Genomic DNA, 26,454 nt, shown 5'->3' on the forward strand with positions numbered 1-26,454 from the left:
CACCCAAACTAGCCCCGCTACACCTTGCACATTGAGCCATCCAAGGGCCAATGTGCACACCCAAAACAAACTGAGTGAAGAAGTGTTTCGAGGTGTACCCTAGAGACTAGGATATTACAGCAGCAATACAAAAACAGAGAAGACCTCTATTTCAGAATAGTCAGGACATGTGTAAGTCAGGGTTAAGATACTGAAGAAGACAAGCTTGCTACAAATCGCTAAGGACTCGAGCAGATGTTTTACTGCAACATTTTGCAGCTAGACACACTCTGACAAACGCAAGGACAACAGAAATGCTTGAAATGAAAAAAACCCACATTTTATTGCACTTAAGTTATAAGAAAATAAAAATTCTAAGTGAATCAAACGATAGACACAATCCCTTTAAGGTTTTTCAGTCTGTTACGTCAGGCAGTTACATGAACTGAAAAATAAAAACACCTGCAACATCTGATTTCTCAAACCAGACTATAAATTAACAGGAAAAAATAAGAGAGAGAAGAGAAAGAACAAGATTGTTTAATATACAGTGTTATACCACTTTCACAGTTCAGCTTGAGTTGTGTGGCTCTTGGAGAATGAGGCAAATCTTTTGGCTACTTTACTTATTTTTGCCTGTGGTGCTTTTCCATTCACAAACTGTAACTGTTTAGCCAAGTCAGTTCACGGCAAAAAACTAATGTTAAAGTCTCAACACTAAGACTGACTCGCACTTATATGCAATTTTCGTCTTCTTATTTTTTGTCAGTTTATAATTTGTAATATATGTATATATACACACATATATACATATATATTCAAATGTGTATATTCTATATGTTCATTCCATTTCACCACAGTCCTCAAAACATATACGTTCCCCACAGAACAGGCTGAAAAGAGCTTTGTCCTAAGGAATGTGTTTACAATTTGCCCAGAAACACACGCACACAAAAAATCTGCTCAACCATTTTTGTTTCTTCCTCGCAGGCAAACCCGTCTTTGTCTGTCCAACACTTTCCTACACTCAGCCTCTTAGAGGCACATTTGGCTCAAGTTTCAGTGGCAAAAAAAAAATTAGGTTGTTTTTCATGTTTCTCTTTTAAAAAGTCCAAACTAGAGTAAATTTGGAATTTAGTCTGGGACTAAAACGTCGCAGCAATAAAAGTTCCACCTTTCTTTTCTTTTAGCAGCATAAATATAGTTTGGCCACTGGGAATACAGTACAGGGATGGGACGCTATTCCCATTAGCTCACAGAGACCCCTCCCCCCACATAGCACCAGCATTGAGGAACTAAACCAGCCGGACTTCTTGAAAACTCAGGACAGCTTGCCTTTCCAGAGCAATAAACCCAGATTCAGCTTTAAAAAAGAACACAACAAAAAGTGGAGAGACAAAGAGAGCAAAAGAGAGAGAAACGGAGGTTAATACTGTGACTGATTGTTGTTGGCAACATTAGGCAAAAGTCTTGTTGAATTGATCACATGTACAAAATAACTAAAATTCACAGTACGTTTGCTTTTTTGTAGTATTCAAACCAGGAAACAACAGACGGAAAAACAACAGCAACAGAAATGGTACAGAACTGAGGCAAGTGCCTCCTGGTTTGAAAGTCGATCAGTTCTTGGCTTAAACTTTTTCCCCCGATAAGAAGCTCTTTTTTTTAGATTTTATGCTTTTTCTTTACACTATTTAACATTTCTTACAAGACAACTTCTCTTTCCTTTTGACTTATGTACACAGCGGTGACTCCATAAATCAGTTGGCTGTTTATGTGGAAAAAAAAAGAAACTATACATATATATTTATACATGTTAACGGTTGCATCAGGCTTGAGTGACCAAGTCTGTCTGTGCTGAGCTGCCCCGAGCCAAAAAGGGAGGTCACTCATGCGCTTAGATAGCATGTTTGCCTTCTGTCAGTTAGCGTTCTTCTCCCCTTCCCAGCAGTCTACACCGGTGCTTCTCATTCCCCCGAACCAGGCTTGGTTTCCACCAGCAGCTCAAGGGTGGGGGTGTCTAAGGTCAGAACTGGAGTGGCGGTGATGGTGGAGGGAGGGGTGAAGTGTTTTGACGTAACATGTTCAGACGCGTTGAAACCTTGTCTTGCTCTTCCTCCTTCATTTCATATCCACGTCGAAGTCCAGAACCAGCAGCTTGGTCTCCTCTGTGCCGTTCCGGCTGCCCACCGCACACACCAGCTTGGTGTTGGAGGCCCGGATGCGCCACACCACACCGCCGCTGCCTCCGCTCTCCAGTGTCACCAGGTTGCGGATGAATTCGCCCGTCTTCAGGTCCCACAGTTTCACAGTCCCATCGTCCGAGCTGGTTATTACAAAGTTCTTGTTAAACTGTAGACAAGTCACGGCGCTCTGGTGTTTATGAGGACCTGGGAAGAGAGAGAGGGGAAAAATGATCAAAACCACGTTGGCAATACATTTGAAAGGCAATGAAATGTATGAGGCGGCCGTGAAGAGAAGATGTTAAGCTCTTCATTCATTTTATTTGATACAGAACCTTTTTTTTTTCTTCTCCCATTTAAACTATTCTCCAACAAATTGACCCCTTCTTGCCCTAGCTGTATTCAAAATCATTACAGCTTGAGGGAATGCAAAATGGATTAAACTCAGTGGGTTGAACAGGTTTGTCACTGCATGGTTATCATGCAGGGTTTTTCACCTGTGACTAATCTTCTGTGATAGAAGCAGCACTTGGTCCCAGAACATGCGTGACAATGTTGTTAGTAAGACCGTTCAGTGCCTGGCAGCCTCATGCTCCTCCTGTGTGTGGAGTGGCTGCCCAGAGCTGGCTGTGCTCTCTAAAGCCTTGCTCATGAAGGGCTCACGTGCACATGGGCTGTCCCAGGTTACATTTCACAAGGCTACCCTTTATTTCTTCACTTTGCATACCCATAGGAATTCAAGCCTAAGCTTCTAAAAAAAAAAGCTTTTTAATAATTTTGACATTATCAAATGGTTTTCATTGGAAAAAAAGGGTATACAGGACACACTTTGATGATATTAAACAGCCTTACCAAAAAGTACCACATCAAAACTGTTTAAGAATTTGAAATAAAATGTATAGAAAGTGAACACTGGTATTCTTACCTAAATATACATAGATATTTACAAGGTAAGAATATGTTCTATGCATTTTTTCCATTACCTCTTATCTAAACGTATTGAGGCTGGAATACTGCACTATGCAAGAAGTAATGCTTCATTAAGATTTCACATTCCTTAAATGACGACTATTTAGAAAAATGAGCTAATGTATCTTAAACCAACGACACTAAAAGCAGGGGCCAAACAAATGACGTATGGCTTTTTGCTCAGAAAGAAGAGAACAGACATGGTTTTAAATAGTTTTCGAATTAAATATGCCAGCAAGGCAGTTCTTTAAGTATAATTAAGTCTTCAACATGACAGAAGACTTGCAAATTAATAACCTTTTAAACAGGTTGAGCAATGTTCCTCAGCATGAAATCGCAGGCACTAACACTGAAGTGACACGCAGGTTAAGTATTTGTTATTCTTCAAGTGGTCTTTCTAAAGACCATTTCTTTTTTATTAATTAGCACACTACGCTATTCATTATACTTTAAACACTCGCTTCACAGAGACACAAAACTACTTTGCATACATGTAAGCAAGTTAATCCAAAACAAAGCACAATTTCCACTTCAAAGTGAAAAATCACTTATTGTGGATTAAAAATTTAAGCATTGTATATTTCTGCATTTGAAAATTATGTTATTTAAATACTTTTCTAACCCACTGTGCTCCTCTGCTGTTTATTTTCATCATTTTTAATTCAAATGAAGAAACCTGCTTAACGTTCTCAGCTGTAGTCCCCCAATCTCATAGCAGGCATCTCTGGCCTTTTGTTTGCTCTCAGTATGACTAGCATGACTAGCTCTAGTCAGTTCTTGTTCCATTTCTCCCCATTTAAAACGCACCCGAGTGTCTGTCACCATGTTTCCTTGATTTCTGTTAATGAACAGCTGTGATTGCCTACTGACCCAATTAGTTAACTGACCTCTAGCAATCTAGCTGACCTCAGGGGAGTCTCCCTACCCCCTTCACCCACTTACAATCCTGTTCCTCAGACCTGCTCTCCGAAATGTGCACTGAGACACATCTTTGCTCCACAGATGACAAAGTGCAGTATTAATAGTATGAGCCCATTAAAAAAGTCTTAATGTTAGTCATGTTTATTGTTTACATCCCTGAAATGTGCACAGTGTAACTGCTTTCAGATATTAGCACCCTTCTGCATAATATCCCTCCAGGTTTCAGCCATTCCATTATCGCTGTATTTAATGTGATGCATTCTCTTGCAAATGATCATTTTTGTATTTCCATCATGCTGTTAGAGCAGCACATGAACAGTATTAGTCCCATTAAAACTTGGAAGGAGGTTTTAAATGTATTCTTCAGCTTTTCAGATATTCTCAAAACCACTGGTATTCTTACGGTAGCTTGCCACCTTTACTTCAAGTTCCTTATTTCTTCCATTGCTGCTCAAAGCATACCAGCAAAACTGTCCTGTCTCAGGGCATTACAAACTGTTTCAATAACGTTTTGGCTTTTGCAGTCATTATTACCTCTGTAACTGCAAACATTATAAAATACTTTCTTTCAAATATTGAACAAACAGAAGCACCTACTGCTCAAGGTAACGCCAACAGTGCATTGCAGGCGATGTAATAAATAGACTTTCATGACAATTCCACACCCATTTCATTACAGAAAAGAACAGTGCGGAATAAATAATTACACCTGCTCAGTGCAAGTAGGTCATGTGGCTTTGCAAAAATGATAATTTCTCTAAATAAAAACAATAGTAAAATAATATGGGGAACACTGTATTATTTTATTTTCTAATGTCCAGGATATAAACATTCATTTTTAGTAAAAATCCTTACCTACCAAATAAAGCATCTAAAAGCATCTAGCATTTTTTTGTTTCCAAATGAGGTTTTGAACAGTGAAACTACAATGCTATGATTTCATTCAGAAAAAGCAACATTTTCTAAAAGAAACTGTTTTGCTTTGACATTTTATTTCTGTAAAACTGCATGCAGTCAATGAAAAATACTATAAAAAGCATTCCTTTGGTGTGGTACTGTGTAGTAACGTTTTTATCTTACATAGGAAGCTCACAGTGGATGCTTAGTGAAGTGCAGTAAACCTGTAAAGCTCACCTTGCAATGTCTGCAAACACTGTCCTGTTTTGATGTCCCAGATTTTGACAGTCGAGTCAGCATTGCCAGAGACCAGTATGTTGTCTTTGAGTTCCATCCCACTCGTTAATGACTGATGTCCCGTTAACGTATGAATGCAGTTCCCTGTCTCCACATCCCAAACACGGATTGAGGTGTCGAGAGAACCACTGACTACATGGATACCATCAAACTGAAAGGGATACAACAGTATATAAGCAAACAACAAAGCTTAACAGCTCTGCAAATGTCTCTGTGCCAATGATATATTACATTTTAAAATAAATATTTTGTACTTAAATTAGAATAGTACTGAGATATACCTCCAGGATACCCTGAAAGAAAACCGGATTCTACTGCTTACAGTCCATAAAAGACACTTTTCTGTTTAATGCTGGTTTGTGTACTATACTGCACTATTGCAATAGTTTATCACCTTTGTATTACAGTAAAAAGGAATCAAGACTTTACTCCAATAATGATGCTAGTTCTGCTAGGAGGGGTTTCTTCAGTTGGTTTGACAAAATATGACTGTGAATCTGCATGAGAAAAGTAGGCTGTTATTCTGGGAGTTTATCTCTATTCAGACATTTTGAAGATGTACAGATCTTTACCATTTATAGATCAATTTGTTATTATTCTTGCTTCCTCCTGCAGAGTCACGAACATTGGCAGTTAGAAGTGCAAAAACATTGATGGGTTTGCAAGAGAGAGAATGTCTGCAGCATTAGAAGCATTACAAATGTTTTAAAAAGGAAATGTAGATTTTAACAACAGCAGGGGCCTAATTCAAAAACGAATCTTCTTACTATAGAAATAATGCGAATTTTGTTAAAAAGTCTTGATTTGTTAGCAAATACACTGTTTCGCTACATTCACTGCAGCTCAATGGCAGATCAGAAATTTGTACTTCATGTTTAAGAAGCTCTAGCAGTTCCGGTCAATGTTACTGTGTGTAGGCAGAGAAGGGGATCAGTGAAGTGCTTCTGCTTCATGTAAAATCCTGGCCGGGTAGTGCTGCTCTAGGGTGTATAGATGTATACTAGATAGGGGCATACCATATAGGGGTACACCGTATAGGTATGTATAGGGGTGAACTGTATAGGTGTATTCAGCAGGGAGGACAGAGGGAGACAATCTGCGCTGCCTACCTGTAAAGAGTAGACCCTGTTGGTGTGTCCCTGAAGTGTGTGCAGGCAGGTTTCCGTCTCAGGGTCCCACACTTTCACCATGAAGTCGTAGGCTCCGCTCACCACTCTCCTGCCATCGTACTGAACACAGCGCACTGCCGCCACGTGGCCCATGAGGACGTGTAAACACTGGCCTGTCTCAATGTCCCACACGCGCAGCGTGGCGTCCCGAGAGCCACTCACCACCCTGCCCAGACAGAGACACGCGGTCAGGGACTGCTGCTTTGAGCCCAGGCATCCCACAATAGAATCAGTGCAGCTTCATTAACAAAAGGTGTTTATTTGCAAAAAAGGAATTAATCAAAGAATAAAAAAAAACATTTATTGCTTTCCATTTTACATCAAGAGTAATTAGTGTTAGCTGCTCTCTTACCTGAACATACTGTATAACCTTTTTACAAATGATACTCTCCCACCTGCCTTCTGGCTAAATGTTTAAATACTATATGTATAATGAAGTCCTCTCTTAATTTGCAGAATGCCTTCCAGCAAAACAAGAATGGATATTACATTGTTATGGAGCGAGGATGTGTTTGCCTCCTTGTCCTCTTTCTGTGTCATTAAATATTAGAACACAAGTGAAATGTCTGGGGGCAGAAACAGCACTGCTGCTGTATGCACATGAACAATAGCTTTTCTTTAGACTGGTATTCCAGAGCAGAATGCATTCTCTACTGAGCTAAGAAAACAATCCGGAAAAGAATTTTGTTCTATAATCCTAGAAGAGTTTTTTAGCTACCTATTACCATTGCCCTTCTTAACAAAAACATTTAAAAAAAATCTTTACCCATTAAAAAACACAATAATAGGGAGGAATATATAACTGAAGGGTGTACCTTTTTTCATGAAGGTGCATGCAGCGGACAGTAGACGTATGGCCATACAGCGTGTGAATACATTCCCCGGTCTCTGCATTCCATACTTTGAGAGTCCGGTCTGTTGAACCACTAATGATAATGTTGTCCCTCATTTGAGATGACCAGACACCACCCGTATGCCCGACTAACGTTCTTAAACACTGGGGGAAAAAAAGAGGAAAAAGAAGAATTGTAGTGTGCATTCAGGTTTTAAACAGCATTGTAAAGAAAGAGGTCTTTCTAAAGAATATAAACATTAAGAATGTTTAAACTTGAAAACTAAAAACATTAATAAAAACGTAACACTACAACATGGATTTCGTTTGGAATGCAGAATTTCAGCTGTAGTGCATTTTGGTGATCACCAATTACTTTTTCATTTTTTAATCTTTGTGAACGTTACATATTTTGTGACACCCATGAATGAACTATGTTGCCAGATAATTCACCAGTGATTTTTATAGAGGGTAAAATTAATGATCTCACAACTAAAGAAAAACAAGCATAGAACAACACAAAGCCTCATAAAAAGAGAAAAATATGAACCAAGGCTTCTGTAATGGGCGCTGCTTGTACCTCTCTATCAATATCAGTCTTTCTTTCGTCAACATTTTAAACTAAAACCAAATGACTTTTGGTTCTTTAACTATCCAGAAAATTACTATTTATGTCTGGCCTAGTCTTGACTCTCTCTCTCTGTTTCAAGAGAGACATTAAGATGTACAGTATGTTAAACCTGTTCCTTGCCTCACTTGAAAAGGGAGGACTCCTCTGAGACCAGTACCAGGAACATGGAGATCCTGCCTCGCCTAAGCACACGAGCTGACCGTGGAAACCCATGAGCTGCTGAAAGATCCTCCTCACTCCTTCCTCCAGCGGATTTCGCTCAATCACTAAAACCGCTCCGTTATCATTAGTACAGTGTGCTAATGGCACGACAACCTGCTTCAGGCAATTGAGACTAACAGCAAAGTAAAGCCTTTTCAGCAGCCTGGGAGATTAGAGCTTATTCTGTAGCAAACAATCTTCGCTCCTCATACTGCTATTAATCATCTCCATCTCGCTGACTGCACTGATCACATCATTCCACAGGTAGTGCCTTCCAGAATTGCCTTCCCTGAGTATTCTCCTGTATACTACTGATTAAAGCTTATTTACATACTGCCTTGGAAAAGATCGCAGATTCACCTTGCAAACAGAGGGGCTTAGGTGTCTGTTTATCTGGTGTTGGAACAGATACAAAAGCTGAACTCCTGGCAGGGATTTCTGTTTTGAAGGATGAAGGGTGTGGACAAATCCCACATTCCCCCTTCATTAAATGCAAATTCATTAAACGTACTCAGATACAAACAGTGAACAGTGATACCGGTAACGATTTCTGGAGAATGTCAATTGCATTCACTATTGAAGATTTTAATTAAACAGGTACTGTATTTCTTCATCCCTCTACTTCTATACATGACAGCTACAGCAACGCTGCAGCCATCCAAAGTTGGGTTTCTGAAGTTTGACTTCTAGTTTGCTTAAGAGGTTTAGTGGCACTTGTTATAAATCTTTTATTTATTTCTATTTTGAAATTAAATTTAGTACTCTCTCCTCCCTTCTCATTTCACAATGTGTTGCCTTTGCTTAAAAAAAGAATCCCTTCTTATGGTCACCTCAGTGTGTTGCTAGTAACATTGCTCTTGACAGAAGATGTAATACTGCAGTAAATGTAAGTAAAGGCTGCCGGTTCCACAGAAAATAATGGCTCCATTATTTCCTATGAAGGCAGAATACAATTACATGAACCTACTTCAATTTCATCACTGTGAACACTGCCCAGACCACAGCCTCCTCAATAGGTTTTTATCACTGGTCCTGGTCCAGAAAAACATTCGATGTTTAGTTATGAAGAATGCTTTAACCACTTTTGCTGAAGCCTGTGTTTTAAAAGCACCAGTTGCTGCCAAGTTCATTTTAAATGGTAGCAGGAAAAAACAGTCATTACAAGACTGCTGCTGAATCAGTAACCACTTTAAGAGATTATGTCTAAGCTATAGTTACCTGGTAAAGGGTGTATGTATATTAAGGGGAGTTTGTCTTACGACACACTCCAGTTTCAGGTTTAAAGAGCAGTATTTGACCAGTGTTTTCCATTACAATGAAATGAAAAATAAATGTTAAATGCAGGTCTGTACAGCAAAGGAAATGGCTCAATTCTAGGAAGTGGCCCTTAAATTCAGTCATATTTCATACCTGATTAATGGTTCAATCATGCCAAACTGACAATCTCTAAATTGGATATTAACATGTAGCATTACAGTTTCTGCTTTCCTCCATAAACATTTTCATAATATTTTTGATAAATACATAATTCACCAGTATCCCTTGCTTAAAAGGCTTTAGTTTCAACTAATGATCAGAAGATCCAAAAAAAAACAGATTGTCTGACAGAAAATTGAGAACAAAATGGTGTAACCCTTCAAACAATGTACTTGCAGTTAAACACTATTAAAGATTTTAAAGATTTGCAAATTACAGTACAAATAAACCTTGCCATTACAATCTTATTTTTATTTAATACTGTTAAAACTGCCAAATGCTGAGATTTGGACGTGTACCATATGGACTACTTATTTTGTGATTTAAACATGCTTATAATTAGAACTACTGTCTTTACATTAATTCGTCTATCATCCATTTTCCATGAACATTCCTTTTTAAACCAGAGGCTTTCCTTTGAGGTTCTGTCTTATCTTTTCCACCCTCTTCCCCTCACAGAGAATGTGAAAGAGGGTCAGGGTGTGGCTGCTCTCTGTATATTGCCAATCCAATTCCAAATGCTGCCTTTCGTCACAGAAACTCTGGGACATGTCCAGACAGACACAGGTGACTCAACACTGAAACTAGTGTAGTGGTTTCAAATTTTTTTGAAGATTCTTTTAATGATAAAGGAACATCACCTCTTGAGGGGAAAAAAAAACACAGAACATCACGATGGAAGAAAGAACAGACCAAAATCCCAACTCGGGGCTCAATCTATATATAGCAAAAAGAAAATTAAAGGCATCTTCACAGAAACCATCCCCCACCCTGGTCTTAACTCCCAGAATTAGGATGGCATTCTTTTATATCGCAGAATGATTATACATAAGCCGAGTCCTATAATCTTCTTAAACACTCACATCAACAAAATTGCATCCCAATTCAAAGTAGAACAGTGAGTTTCAGAATAAATCTTTTTTGTCATTTCTTCATTACATAGAGGATGTTTTTTATTTGTTAGGCACTGGAAGGATGTCCACGTATCAAATGGGTCTTTAAATATGCAAATAAAAACATTTTAATCTACTCGGGCTGCTTAAAGTGAGGAATACTAATAAAAATCCCATCTATAACAGGTCTCATGGAGAGTGAGTCACTTCAACAGAGAAGTTATAAACACAGGCCACAACAAAACATCGCCTACAAAAGTAAATCTGTAGGTTGCTCAAAAGTTCAAGTCTGAACAATCATATAAGTAATATTCTGAAAAGACAAAGAAGCTGCATTTAAAAAAGAATTATATTTACTGCATAAAACAAACCACCTCACTTGTGTCAGTCTCTCCAACTGAACACCATGCTGATATGAACACATGGAGAAATGATAATTTCTAGCCTATACTACAAGGACAAATGCGCTGCTTGTCTAAGTTATGACTATCACCTGCAATCTCAGATTAACCCAAAAAGCTATGGGTTTTAGGGGTGAAAAAGGTTTTTGTGCTCCCATTGTGCACCCCTAGGTTTAACACCCTGAAAAGTTGTTCAAACTACAGTAAGTGAACTAGTTAAAAGATTACTGTAGTTAAAATTACAATAACAGTCCTATGCACTGGCAAAACATACAATTCAGACTGTTTCTGTCATTATAGCTATCTGTACAGATACAGATGTATGCACAGAACATCCCCAAACAACCACGTGCCAGATAACTACAGGTTCTAGAGTGGCTCTCTGTCATGATCACAGGGGCTCTAAACTATGGACCCTGGGGTCCAGAATCAGGCAGGTTTCAGCTTCTGTCAAAAAATGAGCCGACTGACAAAGTGTGGAGAACAGCCGACTGTTCCATGATTTAAAGAAACAAAAAAACCTGATGGAGTCTGGACTGTTGAGGACAGAATGTGGGATCCTTGTTATATACATATAGCAACCAGTAGTTGTATGGTTCCAATGTGCTTGTAGCAAAAAGGGTAAGCCATCATAAAAGTGAATTTTATTTAATATTAAAAGTACATTTAGAGTAACGTAGTATGTTGCTTTTTGTAAATCAAAAAAAACTTCTTAAAAATAGAGAATAGCAAAACAATTTGAAGCACTTATTTACACAACAAATCACTTAAAACCAAAAACAGTTTTTAAGCAAAATCTAAGCCAGCAAGCAGAGTGATTATATTACAGAGCGCATCCATCTGCAATCAATTTGTCAAAATTTATTTCAATTTAAAACAACACACATGAACAGATCGTGTCTGGACGTTACCAATTAGCCATATTTTCAAAACCACACAGCTGTCAGTCCCAATTAACATGGTTGCTCAAAGTTAGGCTGCATTTTTTTTTTCTGATAATCTTTGTTGGATAAACATAAAACCTGGGGGGCACATGGGGGTCACACAGTGGAAAAACGTCTATGATGGGAAGCACCATTTGTCATGCAGGGAGAAATTCAACAAAGTCCATATTTAAACAAAGGCACAAAAAAAAAAGAAATTCCTGGTAAAATATCTTATTTTCAGTAAGACCCCCATGGTTTTTGTCAAGAGCATTTAGCAAGCAAGTCATTGATACCAATGCACCTGAAACTTCTGCAATATATTACCTTCGGTAAGGACAATCACATTGCTAACCGAGAGCTTTATCTCTCAGTAAAACGCAAAAAACTTTAGAGATTTAAAGCGTGTTACTATAGAGGCCACAGAAACAGGTTCTTGACTAGCACTTGTCCATTGTTGTTTAACAACAGCCCAACCGGAAATCCACCCAGAAGCACACAGAATGTCACTAGTGATGGAAGGATGATTAATGGGACAAGCATGCAGCTACCTGCATTCAGTGGAAAAAATGAGGCTGTTATAAAGCTGGGAGCTTTCCTACACTCTACTGGCCTGTTTCTGTTCTTCACGAATGGTGTTCAGAACAAACAGGTCATGACGATATGCAATAAACGAACATTTTTCTTTTTGACTTTCTTCACAAAATTGCTTTTAGCACTCAAGTAATACTGTTAACATTTGCTCACAAGTAGAGGGCTAGGACCAGCTGCATATGCTATGTTTGTTGAATGCTACAGTTTCAGAAGTGCAAACGCTAGAATGTAGGTTGTGATTATTCAAGGTGTTTGATTTGAAAAAAGAACTGTTAGAGTCCATGGAAGAGAATACAGGGACCTCCTGCAGCATTATGTCACATCTGAAATTTGTCACAAAACAGTAAAGAGAAAAACTGCTTGACTTTTAACCTCTCTAGTGTTCACAACACTGACAACATTGCATGCATTTCCTCTGCACAAATTTCTGTATTATTTACATTTACAGTATGTATTAGTGAGGAAACAATATCTTCCCCTTTGTTACTTTCTTTGGAAACACTCTACCGAGGACTCAATGGTGCCTATTTATGCTTATAAAGCCTCATAAACACAAATACCATGGCAAGACGAAGGGACAGTAATTGAATAAATAGGTATACAAACTCATGTGTTAACATCTTGCAAGACAGATTTGAGAGTTCCTGCGTTTCTTTGGTGTAGAAAAACGTCAACTTTCATTAGAGACTACGGTTAAATGGACTTACAGGATTCTTACAGAAACAGTATTGATTTACAACAGAATCTGCAATCTCATTCAAAAACCAGGGATCAAAAGCCACTTTTAAGAGCTGCCATAAAACATACACACAAGGCTCTTGTCACAGAATTAGCTCAAGACACTAATCCTTAAAAAGCTTAGAAAAATATAGGACGGGATGCCAAGATGAAGGTAATGATTTGCTGAATTATCACAACATTTATATAAAGCCATTAATTTCTGAAGACCACACAATGTATCATTATAGTCACAATTAAGACAAAATTAAAAAGAAAATTAAAAGATTTTTTAACTCTGGCACAACAGTGGTATAGCAGTGAGCTCTGCTGCCCCTGGGGTCAGCTCCACTGCTTGGAAGGCTTAGGGTGCCTCCTGTGTGGGTTTCCCATCACCACCAAAACACAAGCTGTCTAGTTTAAATGGTGTCTCCAAATCACCTTTCTTTATGATAATAGATAATAGGCCAAAAGTTATAACCGTCTCTGCAACAACAAACAAAATTCCTGTAAACACGCTGAACTGACAGATAAACCACATTAATCACAGCCAGAAAATTTCACAGTCTTGGGTGTGAAGTCCACCACCACATCATCAAAACTAAACTTACAAAATATTATTCTTTTTGTGGAGGTGTGGTCATTTAGCAGCATCAATTGCTATTTTCATACTGAAATTAAATCAAGAAGAGTTAAGTTTGAGAAGGTAAAACAGACTGAAATACAGAAATGGAGCAAATACATGCAGCTTTCCTCTACTCACAGCAGAGCGTCTCAGAGTCGATCTGGTGGTTACTTGGGAAGAAAAATAGTAGTTAATCCTTTGCCTTGACAGGGAAAAGGGGATTTACAAAAGGAAAAAAATCTGTAGCTCCTATAACAACCCACCTTTCCTGTGACTGCCGACCAGACCTTAAGCGTGTTGTCATCTGAACCACTAACAATTCGATTGCCACAGAACTGAAGGCAAGTGATCACATGATCATCATGACCTTTAAGCACCTGAGAAGGAACAGAAAAAGTGGTATAAGAACGGGTGTCAACTATTAGCGACTTTAAAACAAGGCCCCTGTATACACATTTGCAATCCTAAACAGAAATGTTATGGAACAACCTTATGCTGGCAAACTTTAACCTAATAGTCATAGATGTTTGCTTCCAAAATATTTGATCATGAAAGCTGTGATCCATTAAATGACAAACTATTTTTAAACACTGTGTGACTGAATGGTGTTAAGAATATAGAGACTTGTTACACAACTGACAGTCTATAAGAGCTTGCGGGAATTTTCTGAATAACTGGAACCAGTTAATAGGCTTAGAGAATTAAGTTGCTGGTTCTGCGCAGTTCATTTATCAAGAAAAGAAAATAACAAGAGATGACATAGCATAAGTTTAGGCATCTTCAAAAGTGGGTACAAAAAAAAACCGAACAGCAGGACCCCACAAATTAGAAGGCACATTTTAATCACTGTCCTTGATTGATCAGGATCTAGAGTTCAGTGAACACTGGAACAGCTTGGCTCTTTCAATCAACTTGACGGTGAAAGGGATAATTTACTCTGAGGGGGTTTTCTATTTCCAAGATGCGTGATGCTCTAATCCAAGCTGCCAGGGATCCGCCTGCACGTAAAACATATTAGGGGATTTCAGCTAGAAAGGAAGATGCATGCCTTGGGTGACTTCAGTTCCCCTCTTCTCCAGTTTGTGTCTATTCTGTGCTGCCTGATGTATGCGCTTTTCCAGGGACTGTGTGTGAAGCCCGGTTTGATCACTTTCCTCCTCTTGACATGCAGGGGTTCGTCAATACCTATGAACCAAAATACGTTTTTACATGCTCTGGCAAACAACAAAATTAGCCATATGTCTTCACATTTAAATCCATTGATATGTTTTCATTTATTTTCCTGTTGACACACTTTCAGCCTGCTTTTACCTAGTTTCATTAATTTGTATACAAAGTTTGCATTTCAGTATATGCAAAATTAACAATGTTTTTTAGGGATCACTGCTTTCTTAATGCTGCAAAATCACTCATTAACACTTTGACCTAAAATGTTCTTGCCTATATATAGGTTTGTAAACCTTTAAAAAACCCAACAGAAAACACAGAACCTGAAGTAATTATTTTTAATTCTTTTTAAATTAATATGAAAAACAGGGTGAACAAAAATGGCTAGACTAAAGGATGCCTATTTAAAAAAATGCCATTCCTCATTTCTAAACTGATTGACGAGGGATTTTCAAACTTTTCCTGCTCTTTTGCCTCCCGGTGCTACCCACTGCTACTCTAGGAGTAAAGCCACAACTGGATGGTTATTTAATGTCACTCACAAATGGCATTATGGAGGAAAATAAACTGGGCAGCATAAGAGCTTGCTCTCAAAGTATCATGAGCCAACACTATTGAGAAACCAACGCCTACACGTTGATCACAGCTGCAGAGGCACCAGTTGTAAACCCATGGTTAATTGGCGTTTGATTAGTGCAAATCCTTTCCTCACTCCCTTAAACCTCTCTTGGCATTCATGGCACAGGGCTGTGTATCTGGCTTGCAGCCCTCACCTTCCTCCCTGCACTTCTCCCTCCACAGCAGGTTGTCCTCGGCCAGGATTCGCCAGTAGCGGCAGGTCTGCGCTGCCTGCAGCAGGTCCTTGGGTTCCAGGAACGAGAGCACGTAGAGGGCCAGCTGAAAGACACAGAGGGAGACGTGGTAGTTGTTAGCTTCTACACACAAAGACAGGTCGAGACATTGTGTAGAAGACTATTAATACTGCAGTATTCTATCAGCCTTTCATTGGCTCTTTACTGCTTAGGTAACAGTGTACGTCTGTGATGATGAAGGGACATTATAGCATTATACAGGTAGCAGTCAGGAACAGTAGTTCATGTGGGTAGCTGCTGGTTCCCTGTTAAGTGATGCTGGAGGCCCGGGTTCGATCCACCATCAATAGCCCAGAAGACATCTGTGTGACAATAAGCACATCTCAACACTTCCAAAAGACAAGCAGTGTTGGGTGCATACCCACGTGAGCCCTAAAGCGCTACATTATTAATAACATCTTCCGTGTCGCATTAACATTGTCAGGTACAGTATATATGAAAGAAAGAACTGGATTAGCTATTCAGTCATACGGAAAATGTCACCACAGAAGTGTTTGTAAAATCTTTTTATCTTTATGCTAAATAACTATACCACTGTTATAACAGTCAAGAGAAAGAAATCAACTATGCAAAAATAATGCATACATGCTATTACTGAAATACCAATCCATATTTTAACACCTGCTGAAGATTGTGCTTGCATGCTGTGGTGAAGAGGGACATCAATAGCCCAGAAGACAGCTGTGTGACAATAAGCACATCTCAACACTTCCAAAAGACAAGTCAGGTTCAAACCGCCTTCAGTTTATACACACATACATTCAAAATTTAAAGTTATTTAACAAAAACAAATCTATGAATATTTTGTTTAATTCCATCCCAACCGCACACTTTTTTTTCCCCCACTCAAGGTGCACCGGGACTGTTTTGCAATGATTAACTGTACATTCATCTCTGATGTGGACACTCAAAGCAGAGCTACTGTAAGAGGAGGGGGTAAAATCAACAAGAAAATGTGCTAAGGATTGCCAACAGCAGACACTTCTGCAGCAATGACAGCGTAGCCCTCACCTCTTTGGGCAGAAGGGAGATGAAATCTCGCTGGAACTGCGGCTCGATCACTTGCATCATGTGCTTGACCTGCGTCGGCTCGCAGCTGTCTATGAGCTCGTCCAATGCGAGCAGCTTCTCTGGTCCACTCCAGCTCTGCAGGACAAAGAAGGGAATGCCTTTAACACAGCAGGAGGCGGCAGACTAATGTCTAACCATGCTTATGCATTCAGTGTGTTTGTGAAAAGGGACATGCAAAATGCTTGTCTGACATATGACAGCAAACTTTTAATAAAAATCAGAAAGGGTCACCCAATTATCTCTTTTGTGGGCAGAAAGACAATTCCTTACAATCTACAAAGCATCCAATCTCCTTGACTTAAGTCTAAAGCTTTTTAAAGCCAATGTGTGTTCCGTTATATTTCAACATTTTAAGAATGTGAGTGAAAACAGGTTATGTATTTTGTAAGACAACACCTCCAATTTGCTGTGTTGTTCTTTAGCTGACTAGAAAATCAGCAGAAGAGTTCAAAGCAACTGCAGCTCTAAACATGCAGCCTAGATTTTTCAGATACTGCACTTTGGATTGCGTTCAAGTTAATTGCCCATGAACATAAAGAGTCTTTAAAACTCTCATCAGAAAGCCCCAGAGAGTCCCCTGGAATGTACAGCCATCTTCTTGGAATAGCGATCAACCTTTGCATTTAAATAAAGAGAATAAAATAATGCTTTCATCTTTTCCCTTGTGTGTTTTTTTTTTACTTTTAGGGATTTGGACCTTCCCCTCCTACTTCAAATCTCAGTGTTCAATGCAATGCCTAAAAGGAGAGATGCATGGGCTTGGACTAGAAGATTTAAATTAATCTTAAATTCTGAAAGGATGCCTCATTCCCTGTGGATGGGCTGATAAAATGGAGAGAGGTGGAAGTTATTACTCTTACAGCATGACTTGGCAATGATACACAAAGGTATTTTTTATGCTGTATAATAAATAAAAAAAGGCTGTGAATGCGGCGAGAACACACTGTGGACCAAAAATAAAAACAACAGTTTTGAATGTTGTAATTTGTCATGCAGTTGCCTTCATGTTTTACTTTACTGACATCAAATAATGCCATTTCTCCTTTTACACACCAGGCAGCAGGCATGGCTTTGGGAAGCTGATGTCATTAGCGAGAAACCAGTGCCAAAAAGCAAACATGTAAACAATTCTACCTCAGCTAGCAATGCCCAGCAATTGTTAATGGCCGCTAAAATAGATTCCTGGGCTTTGTCATTAAAGAAATGGATTCAATCCATTCTCCCTAAAAGAGGATATGCAAGGAGAAGACACTATTACTTTGAGGCCAGGGGTGAGCATGGATAGGCATAATTACTGCTTTAAGAGCTGCCTGTTAAAGAATGGCACAGAATTGAAGCAAGTGCACAATAAAAGCCCCCCTTCACAAAACAATGTGCAATGATTTACAGCACCTGGATGAAACTCATTCACTGAACCTTAAATGACTTTGTCAAGTTATGGACAACAACAGATCTGGTCCTGACAATAAAAGACGCCACAATCCACAATAGATTTTTACTCTCACTTGTCTGAGACTGACAGTCTTCACCTGAATCCAATTGTTTTGTAAGAAAAAAGAATGAAAAGACTTGAAGAATTAATTCCACCCCTTGTTCCTTTTGTGTTCTAACAATAACCCTGACAAATACAGTGTTCAATCTAAATATTGGCAACCCCCGTTTATATTACAAATGAATGAAACTGATTAAAAAGAAGTGGCAAATATCAAACTGTTTAAGAAATCAATCCAATATGCAAAACTGTAAACGAACATTAAAATGCTCTGAGCTGAAGCAAAACCCCCCAGGTAATACTAATGTTGGTTAAACAAGACAAAACCTGCTACTACTAGTGTCTAGCTAGAGCCTTTGGGCCTGCTAATAGTAAGGTAACAAAACTCCAATGGGTGTGGATTACATAGAGCTGTCATTAACTCTTCCAGACTAGCAAGCACTTAGGACACACCATATACAAACATCCTGCAGCAACCTGTACTTCCTGAAATACCGGAGGCTTCAGCAGATTATGAAACAGAAATCAATAAACACTCTTGTGGACAGACATTACAACTCCTCCTGCAAAGCATGATAGGAGATCAACCTGGATACAAACTGTATTCCAGAATCACCTAATTTTACATCCACTGTCAGAGCAGCTCCTTCCATGCATAAACATAATAATAAGGAAGGGCTTGTAACAAACCTGCAATTATCACCAGTCTAAGGGAACACTGATTAAATAGAAAATCTAGACTGTGAAGTGTTGATAAACTTTGGGTTCTCACAAAGAGGAAAAAAAGACACGCTGTGGTGTGCAGTTTGAATCTACATGCACCTGCAAAACATCCTGAATTAATTTAAAAAAAAAACTCCCCAGATGTGGATGAAGAGGCCAGAATGCAGGTGCAAAGAAGCTAGCTCCAGGAGTTTGGGAGCCTCTTCCCAAGCTAAACTGAGTGATTTTCCAGGCTGCTGGCTGACTCACCTGAAACGTCCTGAGCCATTCCTGCAGCCCGGTGGGGGGCTGGATGGATGTAATCCGGCGCCGCTGCTGCCCCTGTCCGTTGGCTGCCCTCAAGTCCCCGAACGTGGTGGGTGTGGCTGGGTACGGAACAAGCCCTGTAGGGCTACAGGAAAACACAGACAAGGCTTTCAGCTGTGACCTCCTTCCTCTTTTTTCCCCCAAAAAAACTCACTTCCCAAACAAAGACGCAGGTTAGCTTCTCATCCTAGCGACTTCAGGCACGGCGAGAAAGAAAAAAAAAGATATGGCAATATTCAAAGGTTATGTTTATCTTCCTACATACCTGGATTGCTCTGCTGATTATTATTAGTGCTTAACAACAAAAGAAAGAAGACATTTAAAAGGAATTTTCTCTGGCGATATTAAAACAAAATGCTCCTGTGAGGCTGATGGGAGGTGCTTCCCCAGAAATGTCTGCACAGATTATGAGAGAACCATAAGGTAGCTTTTCTAGCACATGGGGAGCCATGGAATATTATTAATGAGGTAAACATATTGTTTCTGGATCTCCCACAGACAATGTGACTTTTAAAGCCTATTTTAAAAGATAGTAGTTTTGTAAACACCTAAAAGACATAGAAAAGCTTTAACGCAGAAAGATCAGGACAGGTCTTGGGCAAGGACCTTTCAAAGAGCACAAAGATCACGTTAAACCGAATGTCAAGTCTCCTTCCCAGGAGTCAGACCACTGGCTACACAGGAGCTCATCTAACACTCAACCCTCATAATGCAAAAATGTCCAAAAGACACAATTCAGCACCCCTGCAAGGTGAAAGCATCCCTGAGAGTCAAACATTTTCGTGAGCTAAGAGTGAAGACCGCTTCATAATAATAGATGAATTTTTAATAGGATTTAAAGTAGTGCTGAGCCAAGGTACAGCAATTACAATAAAGCGCTGCCAATAAGGCAGCTGTCTTGAAGACTGAGATATTATTGGTATAAAACACTCAGCACTGCCAAGAACAGCGAAGTGGAAAAAAGCAAGAATTAAATAACGATATAAATCATGTACCTCAGATATAATTCTATAAATAGTATTTCCTCTGCAACATTAAGATCTTACAATTCGAAGAATGAATTGGTGCTGATTTTAAAATGGGCTATCTGTAGTGGAAAAACTGTAGAGACTGTCTTAAAAAAATTAGCACAGAGAAAAGCTGCAAAGAGAGAAAAGGATGGTTTGCGGAGGGCCATTTGTACATTCACTGTGAAGTCCTGTTTTTAACACTGCTCCATATTACACTAAAGCAGACCGGCATATACAGTATCACACACAACTTGGAAACCCATCTAATGGAAAACACACACAGCAACAAATTAGGAGTGGCTCACAATGTACTGTAAGTGGATTCATTTCCAAAAAAGCATACCAGACTGACTTTATCCATGAGCGCAATTTTCACATTTATTACAGTAAAACCTGACCCACCCCTTCCCTGTCTGTGCTGTAATTTTGCTGAAGACATGCTTGGCGAGTGGAATATCACTGCAACAGTATGACTTTTTAAAAATCAGGCTGGAAGGCGATAGCCATGTAATACCTTCGAGATACTCGGAAAGTCTGCTGACAGACTTGGCCACGTCACCGGTGGCGCCTCACTCAACCCTCTGGCCTGTGCTGATGAATAACAATTTGGAAAAATTTGTCCAATTTCTATGCCACAGACTCGCGCAGTGCAGAGCTCGCTGCAAAGTGCCTCCGCTGCTAACACCCACGCGAGCGCCAAAACCTGAAACAGAAGGCCCTTTCTCCTCCACATACCAAACAACCACTAAGCTTGCTAGCACAGTGACAACCTGTCTGCCTCGTGATGGTTATTCCATTGTTTTTAAATATAACCTTTGGTGCCTATGCACAGTTCAGAGATAAAGATATTCAGCTGCACTGCTAACAGATGTGAGATGAATGCAAGATGCAGATACACCCTCTCTTTCAACTGGGAATCATGCACAGCACCTTGTTAGCCATGTATTCTTTAATGTATACATGATACCCACTACTGTCCATAATGAATAAATCAGAGCAGCTTATTACAACTAAAAAATCATGACTATGAGGTGATGCTAAATTTACATTTACTGATTTGATTTGTCCTAATATGCTCTTTGTACACGAAAAGTAAAAAATACAGAGGTATGCATTTTTAGAAAGACCATATATGGGTGCCATATATTTTTGTTCATTATAGAATACACAGAGGATGACTGGCTTTCACACAGTTCTCTCTTGTACTCTCCTGTGCCCAGATGGGAAGCAGGTCATATCAGCAGTCCAGTAAGCTCAAGTACTGGGGACAAAGATATTATCTCCAAATATCCTGACCCACTCCTACATCACCAGCAGGACCCTTTTAAGAAAAATCAGGCAGCAATAAACACCTTAAGGGTTGGGCGGAAAAGCCTATAAAACAGCTCCAGTGTTCAGATTTAAAACATCTGCCGTTCTGAGATCGCTGCCCTAGGGCCAGGGCTCGGTCTTTTACCTTGGGTACTCGGAGCCCTTGCAGGGCTTTTTTCCTGAAGGGAAAGATCGGACCTCGGGGCCGTGGTCCAACTTTCTCTTCATCTGCAAGACAAAGGAGAGAAGAAAAACAGGGCAGGGGTTAGACAAAAATGAACAGAACGTACCACCACAGAAACTGTTGGGAGATTTACAATCAACCACAGAAGCACAAAAATAACACGGAGCTCAGCCTGCAAACATTCCACCTCTTCATTAAGCAAATAATGACAAGGCCCGAAACCTGCTTTATACTGTACCACTTAAGGTGAATGACAAGGTCCTGGGAGTTTCAGCTGCAGGTTGCCTTGTACTTAGTAGCGGGATTTTGCAAACTGAACAAACCCTAAATATATGCACTAAAGCAGATGTTACATGTTTATAGCTGCAGAAACCAGAGACATCTTGAGATTCCCCCACAAAAAAAGCAATTTGTAAAAAAAACAAACATAGCAAAAAGGGGGTCACAAAATACAGAACCTTAACTTAAACCCTTTTATTTTCTGAAGTCTACTTTTGAGATCCTTGTATTATTTCTTTCAGGAAGAAGAAGGATTTTGACTTTTTACTTAAAGCTATATGTTGGACAAGCAGGAAAAATACTAAACATAATGAACCTTGAAAACAGGTTATTCTAAGGGTTATTCGAGATTATTTTTCAAAGATCTCAAACAGGGATGAGTTACTAGTTGAATTGGCTCATATGCTTTTTAAATTAAACCACTGTCTGACCCAGAGTGGATAGGGTGCTTTTCAATTTGAAGTTACGGTTGTCCTCCACTACTCCAATGCTCCTAAATCAGTTGCATTTCTGAGAGAGAAGGTCAAAACAGAAACCTTGTTTTCTTTCGGGGTGCTGTATAAAATGGATGTGTTTTACACTGGCGGTTTGTGGTGGAAAGACTCACAAAGGGCGCGAGAAACACAGTAGCTTCGATCTGCTGGTTCCCATCGGGCTGTGAACTGCTTCCCTATCATGACACATTGTCTTGATTTATAATGCCGCCTGAGATGGAAAACAAAACAACCCCATTCCCTTTTTATCATCTCCTCTTTCTTCTCTCTTGCATTCAACTAAACACTCCTGCTTCTGCACACAGTGTGGCCTTGAAACAACACAAATGAGAAAAAAAGAAACAAAAGGCATGCTGTCCAACTACACAACAGTGCAAACTAAACTCCTGAGATATATTCTCAGTAAGAGGATGGATTGCATATACTTGTACTACAGAGATGAAAAAACATTTCATTTCATTGATTGGATCACAGAAAGTGGGTGGACTAATCTATTTATCCCATCTCCACAGGGCACTAGAAACAGGTTTAGAATGAAATAATATACAATACAACCTCAGAAATTTGTTAAGCATACAACTAATTACAAAAGATGCAACCAAATTCTGGGACCTAAAAATACAAGATTTTCGCATTCCTTTCTTAAGAATCACTGCTTTCTTAGGGATTTAGTTTTTTAATAGTGATTGCCGATGGACCACGAATGGCATATACAAAATTACCAATATTTAGATGTTTCCAACTAAATAAGAGCTTGTGGATATTTTATAATGAAAACCACATTCACACAACACTTTTTTGTTCAACATCAGGGAGCATGGGGCTGAATGCAAGAAAAAAAAGGATAAATCAATGAGAAACATGACTGTTTTCAATATTTCAAAAGATTTTTTGGTTGTTTTTCTTCAAAATGTCTTCTCCAATTAAGGAAGTGGTTTCCGTTTCAAACAGTGGTTTTATTGGTCAGGATCCATCCTCACAAACTCATCCCTGTTCCCAAAGAAATGATCTCACTGCAATGGCAGTTCAAGCTTCAGGGAGAGGGAGAGACCAGAAGACAGACCTTGACTTAAGCCACTGGGAACCTTGGGTTAACCCAGTTTCTCACATTTCGGCCTGGGAAAAGGTAACCCAAGACAAGGGGAAACAGCAATGTTTGTAAACCTTTCCTAATCTGTCACCGTATGCTTGTGGGGCCCACTGCAACTTCCCTCTTAGATGGGAGGGAGTGGGCTGGAATGCAGAGGGGTCGAACCAGGATCCGTCAGGGAATTTCAAAGGCAAGGAGAGGCACTGAGGCAGGGAGCACATCAGGAGAGTGCCACAAGTGAAAGAAGCACTATCAGAACCAATCTGGTCTGTTCGTCATTGGGATCACAAATCAGTCAGCCCCTTTCTTCATTTACTGAACAAAGACCAGCTATGTGCTGGATTTGTACTAGGAAAAAAAATATATATACACGCACAACTTCTGTTTGCGTCAGATAATGGAAGCCAAAGATCCTGATCTACAGAGAGGAAAGCAACTATTACTGGAGATCTCAAATTACAGTATACAAATGTATATTCAGTAAAATATTTCCTTTTTTTTTACCAGACATAAGCAACATTATCCACTGCAATAAGTTTAAAATGGCAAAAACATAGGCTTAAACGAGGTCTAAGAAAGCACTTTAATCAAGGTCTTCTAGCAAGCATAGTACCGCCAGCATAAGCAATAGCATAAAAACAAGCAAAAATAAATATTAGTTTTTTTCTCGTTTACATGTGTAAAACCTCAATGTGATGCAGGTCCTGTAATGACACAAACAAGACCTTCAAACATCAGGGAAAGAGTTAAGCCTATTCGTCTGAGAAAAATATGCCAAGAATGAAAAGAAAAGCAGCCTTTAATCTATGTGTTAATGATGACTTGTGTTTAAGCCTCTTATCAATTCTAAAACAAAGAGGTTTACATTTTTCCTTCAGGTTATCATTTAGTCTGTGTGCTACAGTACAGAAAATAGCAGTTAACTAATGCCTTCAGAGCATGCTTGGTCAGACGCAGTTAAAGGTTTAATCATACTCTGACAATGAAAGGTTCTCTGCTGCCTTCTGAAGTACAGAAGTAAAAACAGAGGGCACGTATATGTGTAATTAAACGTGTGTGTACATTTAACATGAATGGCATTAAGGTCACCTGGGTTTTACAAGATGGGGCTGGACTGCCTGAATCAAAAGATTTTTTTTTACTGAAGCCTTAAACTACAGGCTTTTAAGAGCCACGTTCTCTCAATGGTACTACTTTCGTCTGAAAAGGATACCTGTTTCAACTGCTCAGTTTTGTTTCTTGAATATGGGGCTCTGCTAATGAATTGTAAGTGATCATCCAATTTGTTTACATAATAAGATAAACATAATTACTAACAGCTGCAGTCTCGGAAACGTATTTTGGTCATGGACGTGCAAAAACTACATGAGCACTGAGAAGTAGCGAAGGGCGGGGAGCCCAGTGCTGTTAACTACCTCTCGTTCCTGGTTCCTGCATTCACAGAAGATGGCTGAGCAGTTTTATAGGTTTCACTTCTTTAGAACCAAATGATTAACCTGAATGTGTGGAACATTTGTCAGTGTCACAGCTGCATTAAAATTTTACAGTGTGCTCACGCTAGATGCAGCAAAAGCCTTTAATCTTTTTACTTGGATATTAAGTCCATTAAATTCTTCCTCAGATTCCATCAATAAGACAGTCTTGAAGAGGTCTGTTTAATTTGTTGTTGCTTAAAAGTCCCTACAAACTTTTAAATGTTATTGGAACTATTAAGAGGGTAGATGCCATATCTTCACAGGATTCACACACGGTTGTCCTTGTGCATTTAGAAATGGACATTTGCAAGACTGTCCATTTGGCAGATCTTCATGGGGCGGCGAAGGGGACGAGTCTCTAAATGGGTTTGCTTAGGCGGTGGACCTGAGCAGTTTCATACTTTAAAAAAACACTGAAGCTATATAATCAGTTTTTCCAAATGTAGCAGGTGCGGCAGTCTTCTTTAAAGTAATCGTATAGAATGAAAAGGACTGGAATTAAAGTACTTCTCGATACCGGCACACACTCTACACACAATATACACTCTACCTAACATTATTAAACTGATGCCTACAGATAAACACGGACAAACATCAGCGGCAAAACCACAATCAATCAAATCAAGGAAGAAAGCATTGTACCTAATGAATACATAAATATCACAATCACATCTACACAGCAGGCTTGAAGCTGCCAGGTAGCTTTGATTGACTGGTACTGTACACATCGTATAACCATGGAATACAAATGTGCAGCGGCTCACGGTCGTTTTCCCACTTTGTAAAGGTGTGTTAAATTCACGTTAAACATATAAATTGTTAGAAATCTTCCAAAAGGTCGGAGTCCAGGCATTTAAGCTTACAAGACTACCGTGAAGAATGGGACGCTGCGCACTTTAGTTCATATGCCTTGCAGGTGCAGTTGCATTCAGTACGTTTAACTAGGGATTTGGACTAAAAGCCTTTTATCGTTGCTCCCACGAAGTGCTGAGAAAATTACAGATCTCAATAAAGCTGTAGGAAAATGCACTACAGGTTTACAGCTTAAGTATCTGATGGGAGAAAAAAATGTTTTTTTTTGTGAAGGTGTTTTAGCATCAATCAATACCGTTGATTTACAGGATTCAATTACCTAGAGCCTAGCAGCGTTCTTTACAATACCGGGTACGATAAACGAATCCTAAGCAAAGCAAACTTGTGAATATACGCATATAAAGAAAGCATTTTACGATACGATTCAAATTTAAACGGCGTATTTCATTTTGTTTCTCC

The 26,454-nt window shown here is 39.3% G+C and overlaps 1 protein-coding gene across 3 annotated transcripts in view; it reads right to left on the reverse strand.

The window, feature by feature from the left end:
* Window positions 1–305: 305 nt before the first annotated feature.
* Window positions 306–26,454, reverse strand: part of fbxw7 (F-box and WD repeat domain containing 7) — a 214,251-nt gene continuing 188,102 nt past the window's right edge. For all 3 annotated transcript variants that reach the window (XM_088633187.1, XM_088633186.1, XM_088633188.1), the window contains 10 exons: window positions 21,806–21,888; window positions 19,283–19,424; window positions 16,759–16,893; window positions 15,649–15,772; window positions 14,757–14,893; window positions 13,972–14,085; window positions 7,231–7,412; window positions 6,356–6,581; window positions 5,187–5,397; window positions 306–2,369 (listed from right to left, as the gene is read on the reverse strand). In XM_088633187.1, the coding sequence (XP_088489313.1) occupies window positions 2,101–2,369; window positions 5,187–5,397; window positions 6,356–6,581; window positions 7,231–7,412; window positions 13,972–14,085; window positions 14,757–14,893; window positions 15,649–15,772; window positions 16,759–16,893; window positions 19,283–19,424; window positions 21,806–21,888 (1,623 nt within the window). In that variant the 3' untranslated portion in view covers window positions 306–2,100. The remainder of the gene's footprint in view (window positions 2,370–5,186; window positions 5,398–6,355; window positions 6,582–7,230; window positions 7,413–13,971; window positions 14,086–14,756; window positions 14,894–15,648; window positions 15,773–16,758; window positions 16,894–19,282; window positions 19,425–21,805; window positions 21,889–26,454) is intronic.

This window comes from Lepisosteus platostomus, chromosome 1 (genome assembly GCF_059453375.1).
Source record: "Lepisosteus platostomus isolate fLepPlt1 chromosome 1, fLepPlt1.hap1, whole genome shotgun sequence".
Taxonomy (NCBI): Eukaryota; Metazoa; Chordata; class Actinopteri; order Semionotiformes; family Lepisosteidae; genus Lepisosteus; species Lepisosteus platostomus.